Here is a 15,995-nt window from a genome sequence, read left to right on the forward strand (position 1 = left end):
GCTTTCCAGTATCTTCCAGTCTCTTTACCATATACTCTTCATTTCAATGACATGGGACATGGACAAGATCCTCCATCTCTTAACTCTGGGCATTTTCTCTAATTGTGCCTCATACTTAGAATACTCTCACTTCTCATTTCTGTCTTCTGACTTCTCTGGTTTCTTTTTTTCTTTTTCTTTTTTGCTGAGGTAATTGGGCTTAAGTGATTTGCCCAGGGTCACACAGCTGGGAAGTGTTAAGTGTCTGAGGCCAGATTTGAACTCAGGTTCTCCTGATTTCAGGGTTGGTGCCCTATCCACTGTGCCACTTAGCTGCCCCTCTGGTTTCTTTTGAGTCTCATCTCATTTTATATCTTATAGATCATCCAGAAAAAACCTTTTCTAACCCCTCTTAATTCTAGTACTTTCTCTCTATTAATTTCCTATTTATTCTGTATATAAAATATTGTTTATACATACTTGTTTGCTTCTTGTCCCTTCCATTAGACTCTGGGTTCCTTGAGGAATCTTGTCTTCTGCCTTTTCTTTGTGTCCTTAACACTTAGCACAGTTCCTGGTACATAGTAGTAGATGTTTAGTAAATGTTTATTGACTGACTACAAAGAGATTTCTAAGTAGAAATAACATCCTATAAAGAGGCATTCCAAAACAAAGCATATTTAGCTTCAAGAGACAGTATGTAAACAAAAAAGTACACAGAGAAAGGAAAGACTACTGTTAAATCAGGGGTTCAAGAAAGGCTTCACTTAAGTGGTATCTGCAGGTAGGGAGAGGCTTCTCTCCAGATACACAAGTATACACATATACAGTGGCAGGAGATGGGTGGTGGATTGTCAAGGGTAGAAAAGAACAAGTGAGCCAGGGGAGTAACATGGAATAAACCTAGGAAAGTAGACTGGAACCAAGTTCTGAAATTAGTTCTTTGCTGACTCAGTGAACTCTCTAGCCCTTTCTATCTCTAAATCTCTGATTCTGTGACTTCTCGTGGCATAGGTCCATGAACTTGAAAAATCCAAAAGGACTTTGGAACAGCAAGTTGAAGAAATGAAGACACAGTTAGAAGAGCTAGAAGATGAACTTCAGGCTACAGAAGATGCTAAACTTCGTCTGGAAGTCAATATGCAAGCCATGAAGTCCCAGTTTGAGAGAGATTTGCAGACTAGAGATGAACAGAATGAAGAGAAAAAGAGATTACTGATTAAACAGGTAGGCCATAGAAAATCCCTACAAAGCTAATTTCATTCCTGAGATCAGTCTTGAGACGGTATATAAACAAACAAATACACAGAAGATAATTTGAGAAAGGAGAGACTACTGACAAATCAGGGTTTCAAGAAATGCTTCATTTAGGAGGTGGTATCTGCAGATATATCTATTCCCATTCCATCTAACGAGTTGATGAGAATCATTATAAAATATGAAAGAAACATGCTCTGTTTATATATTAACCAAGTATAAATCCATGTCAGGTGCGTGAACTTGAGGCAGAATTGGAGGATGAGCGTAAACAAAGGGCTCTTGCAGTTGCTTCCAAGAAGAAAATGGAAATGGACCTGAAGGACCTTGAGGCACAAATAGAGACGGCAAATAAGGCAAGGGATGAAGTGATCAAACAGCTTCGAAAACTTCAGGTATGTGAGGCCCTGCCATCCAGGTCTCCTTTTGGTTGAGTGTCATCCTCTTAGGCATGTGTACTGTGGTCCAGCAGATCGAACAACGGGCTGGGAGTCAGTCTGCTTTGGGCGCACATCCACTGTAGTAAACACTACCATTTGTAAAATCCTGAGCACTTTGCCCCTCCATGGGCTCAGTTTCTTTCTTTTTTTTAATTTTATTTTATTTTTCATAATTATAACTTTTTATTGACAGAATCCATGCCTAGGTAATTTTTTACAACATTATCCCTTGCACTCACTTCTGTTCCGACTTTTCCCCTCCCTTCCTCCACTCCCTCCCCCAGATGGCAAGCAGTCCTATACATGTTAAATATGTCACAGTATATCCTAGATACAATATATGTGTGCAGAACTGAACAGTTCTCTTGTTGCACAGGAAGAATTGGATTCAGAAGGTAAAAATAACCCAGGAAGAAAAACAAAAATGCAAGCAGTTTACATTCATTTCCCAGTGTTCTTTCTTTCGATGTAGCTGCTTCTGTCCATCATTGATCAATTGAGTTGCCGTCTTTCTAAAATAAAGATAATTATAGTACCTACTTCACAGAGTTATTGTAAGAATTAAATGAGATAATATGCATAAAAGTTCTTTATGAACATTGTTTTTTATGTGTTTAGTTGACCATTATCATTATTATTAATTATATACATATAATAATTATCTTTAGTTCATTAGTTCAGTACAAAGAGAAACTGTGCCCTTGTCATATAATGTCTGCCCAGTTGAAGGTATAGCAAACAAAAATGGAAATAAAGCTATTCAATTTGTGGGGCCCCTGGCATTTCTTCATATTTTAGGCCTTTGATATAATTCTGGTAGAAGTGGGCCAGCAAAAAGCATTTAGTAATTCAGAAAGAAATATTGCTTTATATTAAGGATTTTCTCACGCTATTCATTTTAACCATCAAATTGCTACCCAAAATAATCGTCTTAAAAAACAGGTACAAATGAAAGACTACCAGCGTGAATTAGAAGAAGCTCGTGCATCCCGGGATGAGATCTTTGTTCAGTCCAAGGAAAATGAAAAAAAATTAAAAAGTCTGGAAGCAGAAATACTTCAACTACAAGAGGTCAGATGCAGTCCTGAGAAATTGTTTGGTTTTATTTTTGCAAACAGCAACATCTTGTTTCCATTTAATTAATAATCACCATCATCATTGAAGTATAGTATTAGGCTATACTTTTCTACTAAATTTGGCTCATGAAATCTGGATGTGATCAGTATTCTTTTTCTGTTATCTACAAAGAACTCTCATTATGCAGACTGGTATATTCTAACCTGATTATTGATTTATAATTTCTATAGCATGTTTTTTTCAATATTCGTTACAGGCTAAACATCTAATAAATGATTTTTTTTAGTTGTCCTATCCAGTGTCATATGCTTGAAACTGAGCCACAATTGCTATGGAATCCATGATTGTACATTTGGAAATACATTTACTATTACAAAATTAGGGACTTTTTTTTTTAATTTGATAAATACAAAGGGAAACTATACATTTTACTGTTAAATATTGCATATTTGGCCCTTCCTTTGAATAATGTAATCATTTCAAGTTGCTTAATAGTCTGCTTTTGGGGCAAATCACTTTCAGACAGATTTTTAGGAATGAGTTTTTACATATGGTATATTTTGTGGTACATATGAATATAGACGCCTTGATATATTCTGAGGGTCACACTTTGCTAATTAGGGTTTTTGTCTGACGAAATTTTTTACAGTGCTAGAATTCTTGTCTAAAAAAATCTCAGTCTGATCCAACAAAAGGGGAAAAGACCTATTTGTATAAAAATATTTATAGTAGCTCTTTTTGGTGACAAAAACTGGAAGTTGGCATGGGGTTGAGGTGGCATACTATTGTGTTATATGATAAGCAAGATGCTTTCAGAAAAACCTGGAGAGACATGAACACAGAGTGAAGTAAGCAGAACTGGGAGAACACTGTACACAGTAACAGCAATATTTTACAGTGATCAATTATGAATGACTTGTGTGGATCATTATAATGCTGAGAACAGCTGAGTCATTCAAGCACTTCCAAAAGTGCTTTATGATTAAAAAAAAAAAAAATGCTGTCCCCTTTAAGAGAAAGAACTAACTAATGGATTCTAGATGCAAATCAAAGCACACTGGTTTTCATTTTCTATATTTTTGTGGTGTTTTTCTTTTTGCTTCATTTTGGTTTTTGGCATGATTGCACATGTGTGATCTATATTTATGTCATCAGGAAGGAAAAGAGGGATAGAATTTGAAAATTTAAAAAAAAATTTTAAATGAATGTTTAAAACTTTTTGCTTATAATTGGGGGGGGGGGAGATAAAATATTTCCCCCTAAAAGTCAAATAATAAATGGAAATATCTTAATCTGAACATTTTTAGGAACTTGCTTCTTCTGAAAGAGCCCGTCGACATGCTGAACAAGAGAGAGATGAACTTGCTGATGAGATAGCCAACAGTGCTTCTGGGAAGTAAGTCAAATACTTATCCCCTCATGTTATGATATGATAAACTCAGTTGTATTCATTTGAGTAGTATTGTTGATAAAGCCTCTTAATATATTTGCCTTTCTTAGAAAGAGTAATTCTTTTGATAAGTCTTGTGAGGTAACCCAAAAATAGTGATTTGTGTTTAGATTTTAATTTGATGGTATATTTATGCAAAAAACTCCACTGGATTTGGAGTTAAGATAGTCATTTCAGTATACTACTGAGTAGCTCTAATATGCTAATATAGTATGTTAAATATGTTGTATATTTGGGATTGTGCTTAGCATAGGGTCACTCAATTGGTTGGTTGATTTGGTTGGTTATTAAGTCAACATTATATATTAACCTCAAAATTTCAACTATTTTTAATCTACAAAAATTCATAGAATTTGGTACTTGAAAATTGTCCCCATAGATTCATTTTTCATAAAAGTATCCTTTTCAAACTTATTCATTTACAGATCATGTCTCTGTTATATAATACTCAAAATAAAACCACAAAATTTAAAATCTATATATATAGCATTTATTATCTATCGCTCCACTTATCTTCTCTAATTAAACAATTTTAAAAAGGCTAACACACACCCCATACCACTCCACCTCACCCCTCGTCCCCCAAAAAATATTTACATTATCTCTAAATATATATACCTTATTCTGAACTTTAAGTCCATCAGCTCTTTAGCACAAGTTGAGTGGTATTTATTGTCTTTGGTTGTCCGGGGGTCAATGTATTAATATTAATTGCATTAATAATAAGTTCTAAAATCTTTGATAATTGTTGGTTTTTTTCTATAATGTTGTTATTATGTAAATTGTTTTGGTTTGGTTGGTCATAGAACCTCAAAGCTATAGGGAACCTTAGATCATCTGTTCCAACCCATTCATTTTTCCAGTGAGGAAAAAGGGGGTTTTAGTCACATCTCTTTATGGAGTGCTGTCATAAAGAACCAACTGATTTCATTTTCAATGGTCTCCCTTTTTCACTATATTAATGCAAACTTTCTTCATCTGCCTCTCAGATCCTCTTTACTGGATGAGAAACGGCGCCTGGAAGCTCGTATTGCACAGCTGGAAGAAGAACTGGAGGAAGAACAGAGCAATATGGAGCTCCTCAATGACCGGTTCCGTAAAGCCACTTTGCAGGTAACCTAGTCACCAAATATGACTGTGCAAGAGCTGGTTTCACTTTCTTAGCGAATGGAGTAAAGGGCTTCTCCTGATATAATATGGCAGATGGTCCTTCTTTCCCTTCTGCAGGTGGATGCCCTCAATTCTGAGCTGGCTGGAGAGCGTAGTGCTGCCCAAAAAAGTGAAAGTTCCCGTCAGCAGCTTGAGAGACAGAGCAAAGAGCTAAAGGCTAAATTGCAGGAGCTGGAAGGGTCAGTAAAGTCCAAATTCAAGGCCACCATCTCTGCTTTGGAAGCAAAGATTGGACAAATGGAAGAACAGCTTGAACAAGAAGCCAAGTAAGAGTGACTTCACTTTTTTACCAACTCATTAAAATAAGGAGTTACAGTCAAAATCTAAGCCATATGAATTATATGACTGTGTTCTAGGTTCATTGAAGCTTTCATTTTTGCCTAGAATTCAACTTCATTAAATGTGTATTTATTTACATATTAGATATTTATGTTCTTCATCTTGCAAGTATGGACGAATTCTAGTTTAGAAACTTGAGACATCCTCAAAAATGTTTTCTCTCTAAATAGGACCTTAGAGATTTTCTAGTGCTCTATTGCACTCTTTTTACATGAGGACTGCAATTAAGGTCATGAGTAAATAAATGACTTATCCCAATGCATAGGCTGTAGTGAATACCAGAATTAGGTCTCAAACTGAGGATTTCTGGCTTTATTATGTAACTGTTAAAGGAAAAAAAACTAAACTTCTGGTTTGTTTGTTTTTTTTTTTTTTCTCCTAAGCTTTTGCAAAAATTAAAGTTGGAAGGGATTTCGTTCAGATCTGGAATCCTAAATTAACTTAAATCTAAACAGTACCAAAGCCTGGGCTTACATCCCAAAGATTATGGGGAAATCCCAGTGTAAGCCTTAAAAAGAGTACTTCTTTATTATTTCCATTATGCCATGTTGTTCCATCAAACAAAATAAAATTGGAATTAATATGAGTTGCTATATCATGGAATTTCAGAATAATAACATGCTTGAGAGATCACCTAAAAGCAAGAATCCCTCAACAGCACATCATATAATCCTGGACATCAATGAATGTGGGCCCTTTCAGGGCAGTTCAATTAGCTTGTACAGAGCTCTGACTGCTAAGAAGCTTTTTTTAACCTTAAATCTAAAATTGCTTGTTTACAGCTTTTACCCATTGCTTCCAGTTTTGCTATCAGAGGAAGTCTAATCTCTCTTTGACATGGAAGAATTTACCTACTTTCGTTTAGCTCATATCTTCCCTAAATCTTTTTATCTAATCAACCCTGACTCCCTAAGTCAAGGCTGCCATGTTATGAGTTAGAGAGCCCTCACCATGCCTTGCTGCCCTCTTTTGGATGCTTTCCAGATCATGAAGTAGCCTTCCTAAAATGTGGTAGCCAGATTTTTTTTTTTTTTTAAGTGCTCCAGATGTTTTCCAGCCTGGAAACAACATAAAATATCTTTCTTTCCCCCTTCCCCCTCTTCTCCTCAAACACACACAAGACACTTTTTTCTTAACGTACCCCAAGATTACATTAGCAATTCACTAAAGACTCCATAATTTTTAGATAATCTCTGTAGCTATGTCTTTCTTATCATGGACTTATGATAAGTTGGGGGGATAGAAGAGGGGGGTTTGTTTCTGTTTTGTTTGTTTTTGTTTTTTCATTTTAAGTGAAGCATGCAACTTGAAGTTTCATGGAGATAAATGTAATGTTGGATTTGAGCAGGGCAAAGGAGCTAGGCACTATTACTAAAGAAATGCAGACAGGTGAGAAAAACTTGCTCAGGGTCACTAAGCAGGGAAATGTCTTACCAGGATTCAGACCCAAATCTAGCCTTTTGTCCACTCTGCTATGTTTGATGAAATGATGCAATGCATGACAAGTGCTGTCCATTTACAGAATTTTTTTTAATAACTGGTGATTAGGAAGAACCAAAAAAGACTTACCAAATAGATGTTCTCTATATAGGAACCCATTTTAGATTTTCATTTGTATTGCTTTCATTTGGATTTCATTGAGATCCTTGTGAGCTATATGTATCTAAAATAAGACATAGACTAAGGGACTGTTAAAATATAAAACTTTTTCAGAACTCTTATGTCTAGAATTTCATGTGGACATGTTTCATTTTCACAGGGAACGAGCAGCAGCCAATAAGCTTGTTCGTCGTACAGAGAAGAAACTAAAAGAGATTTTCATGCAGGTAGAAGATGAACGTCGACATGCAGATCAATACAAAGAGCAGGTAAATTAAGAAACGTTCCCAATGAGAGTACATTTGAAGCTGCTCCCTAGATTGCTATCTGGTCATTGATGTTGGAAGTCCATTGGCATAAAATTGGCTGGTTTACTCACAGTGATATAGTTTACTCACACTTTTTATATCCTCTCCATACAAGATAACTTTAAGACATTTAGCTGGTGCTCTATCAGATGTAACTATGTGATAGTTCATTGTTATTCTTCTGTTTTCTGTCCCCAAATTGAATTGTGGTAATTTCCTGTTCTCTCACCAGGTTTCTAGAGAATGGGGATGACATACACATAAGTTTCTTTTTAAAACAAAAGCAATATAAATAGAATCTCATACTGTCAGTCACCTCTATGGTGATATGAAGTTGATTGGATGCCAGCTCACTACAAACTTTAGTAGCTCTCTGAAGTATAAGATCCATGACAAACTATATGCCTTTAATTTAAAATCCAATTCCGGTTCAGTTTACAGTCTCATCACCAGGCTAGCTCTGGGATAATGAATTTTTCAGCAAACAGTTCATTTTTGTTATAGACATTGTGATCTCTATAGGAAGGGAATTACCCACCTTGATTAAAATTGTTAAACTCGTACTATGTGCCAGATATGTACTAAGCATAGAAATACTTTTCTCACGTATGAAAACACATGTAGAATTGAGGCATATTTATATAAAACTTTGATGTATTCAGAACACTTTCTCAACAACAACCTAGTCAGATTTAAATATTTAATTCTCTCTTTGATGGCCCTTCCAAGAAAAAATAAACACCAGTTCTCTCCAATTTGTTGAACATTCTGAAAAACTGCTCTCTTTCATGAAAAAGGCAAGAGCTTGAATATGGCTTCTACCCTTCCTATTCACATCTTTTCAGCCTGGCTTCATTATTTTCCTAAAAAGGTCTAAGGATTTCCAGAATATCTGATGTAAAATAAAACTAAGGATTCAATTCTCCCTCAGAATTAGTGCTCCAGCTGCACTCAGGGTCTTAGGTTGAGGGATTCTGGCCCCTAAATGCTCTAAAACTAGAACAGGGGAGCATCTACCTCTCATCTGATCAGACAGAGGACACATTATATAGAGACAAACATATTTACTAAAATTAACAACATGAACCCTAGTAATAAAACTAACTTCTACCCAGTAGTTTCCTGAATACAGATACCATCAGAGAGAGGACACAGATACTAATAGACTGCTAGTAGAGATGCACACACCAAGGTCCCAGGCCATTTATGGCCTGCAATATTGTGGTGCCTTCTCCCTACTGGGTAAGGCATCAGGCTAGGTCTGATCTTCACTGAGTGCATCATATATCTCATGCTTAGTATGAGTTATGGTTTCCAGCTTTTGGATAGCTGGCATCCTGAGCTTATACTGTGCGCCCAACTATTGTGTAAACAGTGGGAACAGACAAAAGTAATCCCTGTCTTCAAGGAGTTTACATTCTAATGTAAATTAGCATGTACATAAATAAGTATTTGCTGGGAAGGGTTGAGGATAGACACCAAGAGAAACCTCCTACAGTAAGTGTTCTTTTAAGATGAACCTTGAAGGAAATTAGGGATTCTGACAGTAGGATACTCTAGACCCAGGGGATATATATATAGCCAGTACAGACAACAAAATGAGGTATGTGGTGGGAAAAGAAAAAAAAAAAAAACTTGTCCTTTCTTGCCTCCTTCATGCTGCATTTTGCATGAGGTACAAGAAAATGGACAAAGAGTGAACTTTTGACAGATAGCCTTTTTAATAGTGACTTAGGTATGGCTGCCGATCCTCGTTAGTCAAAATATGACTAACATTTATTTTATAACTTCTTCCTTATTCTCAGGAAGCACCTTAACTAAAGAATAATAATTAAAAGTATTTCTTTAAAGTAAAAGTACTTTTTTCCATACCATCATTCCACTGTTAACAGTAGATCTTTTCCCTTTTTTGATCAGATGTATCATTTATAGAGCAAATATTCAGCTAAGTCAATCTAAAGTTAAAAAATTTTAAACAAAAAAAATTTCTCTCCACTTCTCTATTGTTTTAGAACATTTACTTTTGCTCCTTCTTCTGCCTGGCACCCATTCCTATGTTAGACATTTTTTCCAAGAATCTTTGAAGCACTGGTATTTATTTGAAGTGGATAAATTGAATATTAAATAGTAAGTAGGCATTTGCAGAGGGATACCTGTCAAGTGTGCACAATTATAATTATTGTTAAAGTTGTTATTTTTGTCGTCCATATAGTCTGGATTTTTTTTTTTTCCTAATCAGCCTTTCTTCCCACAAAAAACTGAAGTGTAGGTTTATACTAAAAATAACATTTTTTATTTTATTTCAAAAGATCTTGTCTTATGGAGCAGCCTATAATTTAATCAGACAGTTAAAATGGCATTTATTAAGCACCCTATATGCTCTAGAAATATAAAGAAAAATAAATGGCAGTCCCTGCTCTCAAGTTGTTCACAACCTTAGGAGAGGAGTCAACATTTAAGCAACTATAAAACAAAAAAGATCCATAGGGAGGGAAAGCCGTAGGATTAAAAACTGGGAAAGTTTTCTTAGAGAAAGTACAAGTTTACCCAAGACTTGAAAGAAGCAAGGGAAGCTAGAAGATGAATGTGAGAAGGGAAATCATTGCAAGGATAGGAGATAGCTAATGAAAATATGCTGGTAATTAAGAGAAAGATTATTGTGTTGGAAGTAGTGTCACTACATCACAAAGTACATGGAAGGAAACTAAGGTGTAAAAGAAGATAGGATTATTTGAGAAGGAACCTGGTTATGAAGGGCTTTAAAAGCCAAGTAGAGCTTTTTCTATTTGATTCTGGAAGCAATGGGAGCCATTGAAAATAATTAACTTAGGTGGGTGCTATGTCCATAACTACATTTTAGGGAAAATCAATTTGACAACTGAGTTTAGGAGGAACAACTAACCTGAAGGCAACAGTCCAAATATGAAAGTCTGCAGTGGGATGGTGGTGGTTTTAGAGAAAAGAAGGGGACCTGACAAGAGATATAAGGAGGGTAGAAACAAACAAACCTTAGTAACCAATTGGATATGAGTGGGAAGAGGTTTGGGTAGTTTTGGTCAGAGAGAAGGAAGCATTGAGGATGACAACCCTAGGTTATAAACCAGGATGACTAATAGGGAAATTAGGAAGAGGAATGGATTTGGGAGAAAGATACAGTTTTGTTCTGGACCAACATACACACACACACACACACACAATGCTTCAGTTAATAACAGTATTAGTGTACTTTGAAGGGGACTCAAAAATTCAAAAGAAGCATAAGGTGTTCTGAAGCATGATGGTGCAACTAGAAAAATGTTTGGTTTTAAAAGGTGGTAATATAAAGGAAAACAAGAGGAAGTCTTATAACCAATCTTAACTTGAATACTAATGATGAAACAATCATAATAATCTTGTCTCAGAAGAAAGACAAGGCATAAACTATCAGACATGATCAGTGAATTCATTTGTTCTGCTTACTTGAGCTTTTCTTATAAGATGGTATTTGTGTCAATACCAACAATAAACCAAAAAAAAAAAAAAAATGAAGATATAGTGATTGTAAGTATGATTCTACCTCAGGATTTCTGAACTAGAAGATACCAAATCAATTCTTTGCCTCATATCAAAACTCAAGTTTCCATTTCTTCAGAGCACTTATACCATGAATAAGTGATATCACTTATAAGTGATCAGATCCTCTCTCCTCCCTATCTTGTAATCTTTGGTGATAACAATAGTTGGTCTATTCAGTCTAGTCATTTCATAGTCACTGTCTGACTAATATCTCATAGCAACCTGAGATAAGAAGACCAGTAACTTTTGAAGCTTTTGCCTCCTCTTCCTCATTCTTCTGAGAGCCAAGTACTTATTAAGACCGCTCTGGAGTCTCCTACCTTGGGTGTGTGCCCCACTCCCTGAATCCCTCTCCCTTTCCAAATTCTAATTAGCCTGAATATAAAAGATGATCATTTTTTCACTCTTCCCACTCATTCTTAGTAATTTTCTGTTTTAACCAGTTGGGGTGAATTCTCTTTATTAGATGGAGAAAGCCAACGCCAGGATGAAGCAGCTCAAACGCCAACTTGAAGAAGCAGAAGAGGAGGCCACCCGGGCTAACGCCTCCCGGCGCAAACTCCAGCGTGAACTGGATGATGCCATAGAGGCCAATGAAGGCTTGAGCCGGGAAGTCACTACTCTGAAAAACAGGCTGAGGTCAGTGCACACAGACAGACAAGGGAGGCCTAACGTCAGGTGGCACTTTTCAGATTCAAACTTAATGTTAGTAGCTGCCATCTCGTATAAGGTAATGCACATCCAATACCTCATACCCAATGAAAGCTTTGGGAAGCTCTGGCAACATTTAAAGATTTAAGTAAATGTGAGGGAAACATAAACCAGAACCTATGAGAAGACCAAACTTAAAATACTTATGGAAAGAGTTTATGTTAAACTTTACAAACATGAAATGGGCAAATAGCTTTCCTGACAGATATTGGCACTCATGGTATCACATGCAAGCTATGGACGATGGTTGTTAACTGGTCTGATGCCTTTCTTTCTGGGTGTTGGCAGGGATACCTTTACATCAAGAAATACTTATTACTGCTCAACCAGATGATGCAAATGAAAAAAAGGCACCATCTGTTCAGAGAGCCTTATTTGACCTTACTTAGACTATAATAAAAGTGACATTATTACATCTCAGATCATTACAGTTGAAATGCCTGGTTTGGGCATCCAAATCCCTATTTGGGATTTCTTTTCCAAGAACCCTAGTGGTCTAATCCTCTTAAGCATGATCTTATGTGAGAAATTTTTATGCAAATTGGATAATCCCTTGTTTCAATAATGATAAACTTCTTTATATAGCACTTTATAATTATAAATCCTTGTTATGTAATTTGATTCTCACAACAGCCATTATAAGATAAGACGGGGAAATTCTTGGTCCAAGTTATACAGCTTTTTGATGTTCAGTTAAAATCCACTTTCTTTCACTATAACTGGCTCCTAGTCACAACCCTATTTCAACTTTAAAATTTCTCAGACCCCTTTTCTGGTATTTATCAGTTTTTTAAGTTGTTTTAATCTCTTAGTGACTCTTAGTGACCAAATAGGGACTTTTCTTGTCAAAGTTACTAGAGTGGTTTGCCATTTTCTCACCAGTTCATTTTACAGATGAGGAACTTAGAGGCAAATGGGGCTACCAGGGTTACACAGCTAGTCAGTTTCTGAGGCCAGAATTGAATTGAAACAGGTTAGTCTTCCTGTCTTGAAGTCTAGCACTCTGTCCACTGTGCCAACTAGCTGCCCTTATGAAAATATCATTTGAGAAAACACAATGGCAAAAGGCTAGTAGGAATTTAATAATTTTTAAAGTAGTTTTTATTTTATAGATCACAATATCTACTTGTATTTTTTAAATATACACTAAAATATGTAAAATATGTTGGTTTTTATACCAATCTTACTAAGTGTTTTGAGAACATCAGAATGATGATACTCAGTGCATTTATGGACTCTATTTCCCTGAGGTTCACAGCTTTATGTCAGGCTGCCTTTAAGTTGATTAAGATTTGATAAGTAACCTTATATCAGAGCAGAAAGCTTAGAAAGGTCATCTAGTTCATCTAAGGCCAAATGAGATGAAGAAGCTAACTTTGACAGTCATTTGTTCTTGTTTATCTGTTCAAGATACCTATGTTCAGTTTAGTGTCTTTTAACCTACATCCTGGTAAGATGAAATTAGAAACAGATCCTGTCTTTTGTCTTTCAATTTAGTATTCTTCTAGAACAATTAAATATGGACATAAAAGCAAAAGAAGAAATTAGATTTGTGTCACTCAGATCATAATAAGGATAAATTCATCGATTAGATGAAAGAAATGTTAGCCTCCATTTTACAGCATTTGCAGCCAAGTTTAACTAAGCAAATGTTATCACAGCACTACCAATCACCTGAATCTGGCTGCATAGCAAATTTTGTATGTCTAGAGGAAGAAAACCAATTTCTTGCTAAGCAACAGCTTACTTAACATGCTTATTAAGAATAAGACTTTTTTGCTGAATAGGTTACCCATCATAACCAAAAATTTAGGTTATTTGTCCTGTTTCTCCCCCTGTCCTTTAATCACCACCACTACCACCCTCCGAAAAAACAACTGCCTCTAGTATCACTTCTTTGTAGTTAGTGGTATAGTTTCATATGGCATTGGTTTATTTGGTCTTTCTATCACAGGATGTGGACCCAGGCTAGGTCCTAGGACATTGACCTCAAGAAAACAAAGTTTTCTTTAAACTGGTTGAAATGATCCTATCTGAGAGAGAGAGTGTGTGTGTTTGTCTAGACCTCTAGCAAATAAGTAGCAAATATTAGTGCCCTGAGAACATATGAAAACCAATTTCTCAACTTCAGCATTAAGTCAATGTTCCTCCTCCTAATGGCTCTTTCTGTTCCCCTATTAGGAGAGGAGGTCCAATCACCTTCTCTTCCAGTCGATCCAGCAGGCGCCAACTACATATTGAGGGAGCATCCCTTGAACTGTCAGATGATGACACAGAGAGCAAAACCAGTGATGTCAACGAGATGCCACCTGCACCAGTGGAGTAGAGAGAAAGGACCAGAAGCCAGTTATGATACTGTGGGGTGAACAAGGACTTCCCTGACCACCAGTCTGCCTTGTGGCCACTAATCTGCAAAGGAAATGGGCAAATTATAAGATTATTTACTGAAAGGTCAACTGTGTTGTCTTAAGGCTCTCTAGCCTCCCCATAACATACCTTGCTTCAACTATAGGTACAAATGTTCTTTATATCTATATATATCTATATATATATATAGATAGATAGATAGATATATGCATATATATACATATATCTATCTATATATATATATATAGGATTGTCTGCTCAACGCATCTATTTTCCAAGTATTCTTAAATTCATAAAATGCTGTCTGAAGAGATTTTTTTTTTTAAGGAAACCTCAAACCCTTCATTCCCAGATACTTTCATTGGGGCAGACCCATGGTTGTTATTATGCATGCTTTCTGTTGTACAGTTAACTTATCTTCTCCTATGTTTATGTGGCCCTTGGTTTCTCAGCTATATCAAGTCCCTTACAACATTGTAAAGACTCAAATGCACCTATATCTTTCATTTTACTCTCATATTGTGATCAACACTATATCAGTGCGCAAACTATGAAAATGGTTTTGGAAGTACTAAAAGGACCAGAATGGGATGGGGAGAGTAGCCTTTACTTTGGTTAACTTGCCACATCCCATGAAGGATGGCCCTGTTCTGGATATGATTCTTGGATCTATACATGTGGACTCTTCTTGGTCAGATCTGGTCCTTGCAGAAGGACAATTAAAACTTTGCGGTTGAGTAAATTAATTTATTTACTACTGGGTGAGTCTCTAAAACCCTTTGTTAGTGCTTCCTACTCTTTATGAGTAAGCAACCTCTGCACTGCAGAGCAGAGATTTGTGAAAGACCCTGCAGCTGCTGGTGCTGACCTTGAATTCCAGCCATGGCTTTTGAACTAGAAAAGGGGAACATTGGTTTTTTTATGTCTGAGGCTTGTTCTAAGTTTGTCAGTGGTTTAGAGGCTCATCATTGGATACCTGTTTTCCTAAATGTTAATATGCCAGTGAATATGACTCCTTTCTTTTCCCTTTTAAACAGTGTTACAATGAATATTTAGCATTCTCTTTTGGTTAATAGTTAAATAATCTGATATTACAGAAAGTGCCTTAGATACTATTGTACTAAGACAATGTTAAATATATTATTTACCTATATAACAATTTAATGTATTAATTTTTGACTGCGCTTCATATCATGTACCTCTCTAGTGAAAGTGGTATGATGAATATTCAGTGATGATGAATCAGTGTTAATTTTAAATCTTTGATATTCTGCATTGGACTTGAGAACATGACTCATATTTTGGGTTTAAAGCTTTAACATCGGTTATGAAGGTTATGAAGGTGGGAATGGAATCTCTTATTTCATCCCATTCCCTTTATGAATCATACTGGCTGCTGACCACCAGGCACTTGACTGCAAACATCTTTTCTTGTATCCCCATATTTCTAGACAATGATTTTTGTAAGACAATAAATTTATTATAGATATTTATGCCTGCTCTGTTTACTTGAAGGAAAAAGCATCACTGAGAATAAACAGACCTCAATAAACAAGAATGATCATATGAACATAAAATCTGCTTTCTCACCTTCTGTTCTGCAGCTTAATATTGATGGTTAAAGTAGCTACGTCATTCCAGCTCTTCACCAAAATTCCTCTTAAATCTGTTAGATGTGAAGAGCTATATCATTCTTTCTCCATATTTAATTATGTAGGTCCTACTGTTTCCTTTTCCAGCAAA

The 15,995-nt window shown here is 36.0% G+C and overlaps 1 protein-coding gene across 2 annotated transcripts in view; it reads left to right on the forward strand.

The window, feature by feature from the left end:
• Positions 1-15,741, forward strand: part of MYH10 (myosin heavy chain 10) — a 227,432-nt gene extending 211,691 nt beyond the window's left edge. For both annotated transcript variants that reach the window (XM_051995701.1, XM_051995702.1), the window contains 9 exons: positions 994-1,206; positions 1,470-1,631; positions 2,619-2,747; positions 4,061-4,149; positions 5,193-5,316; positions 5,431-5,639; positions 7,472-7,580; positions 11,641-11,813; positions 14,067-15,741. In XM_051995701.1, coding sequence (XP_051851661.1) covers positions 994-1,206; positions 1,470-1,631; positions 2,619-2,747; positions 4,061-4,149; positions 5,193-5,316; positions 5,431-5,639; positions 7,472-7,580; positions 11,641-11,813; positions 14,067-14,211 — 1,353 coding nt within the window. In that variant the 3' untranslated portion in view covers positions 14,212-15,741. The remainder of the gene's footprint in view (positions 1-993; positions 1,207-1,469; positions 1,632-2,618; positions 2,748-4,060; positions 4,150-5,192; positions 5,317-5,430; positions 5,640-7,471; positions 7,581-11,640; positions 11,814-14,066) is intronic.
• The last annotated feature ends 254 nt before the right edge of the window (positions 15,742-15,995 follow it).

This window comes from Antechinus flavipes, chromosome 4 (genome assembly GCF_016432865.1).
Source record: "Antechinus flavipes isolate AdamAnt ecotype Samford, QLD, Australia chromosome 4, AdamAnt_v2, whole genome shotgun sequence".
Lineage (NCBI taxonomy): Eukaryota > Metazoa > Chordata > Mammalia > Dasyuromorphia > Dasyuridae > Antechinus > Antechinus flavipes.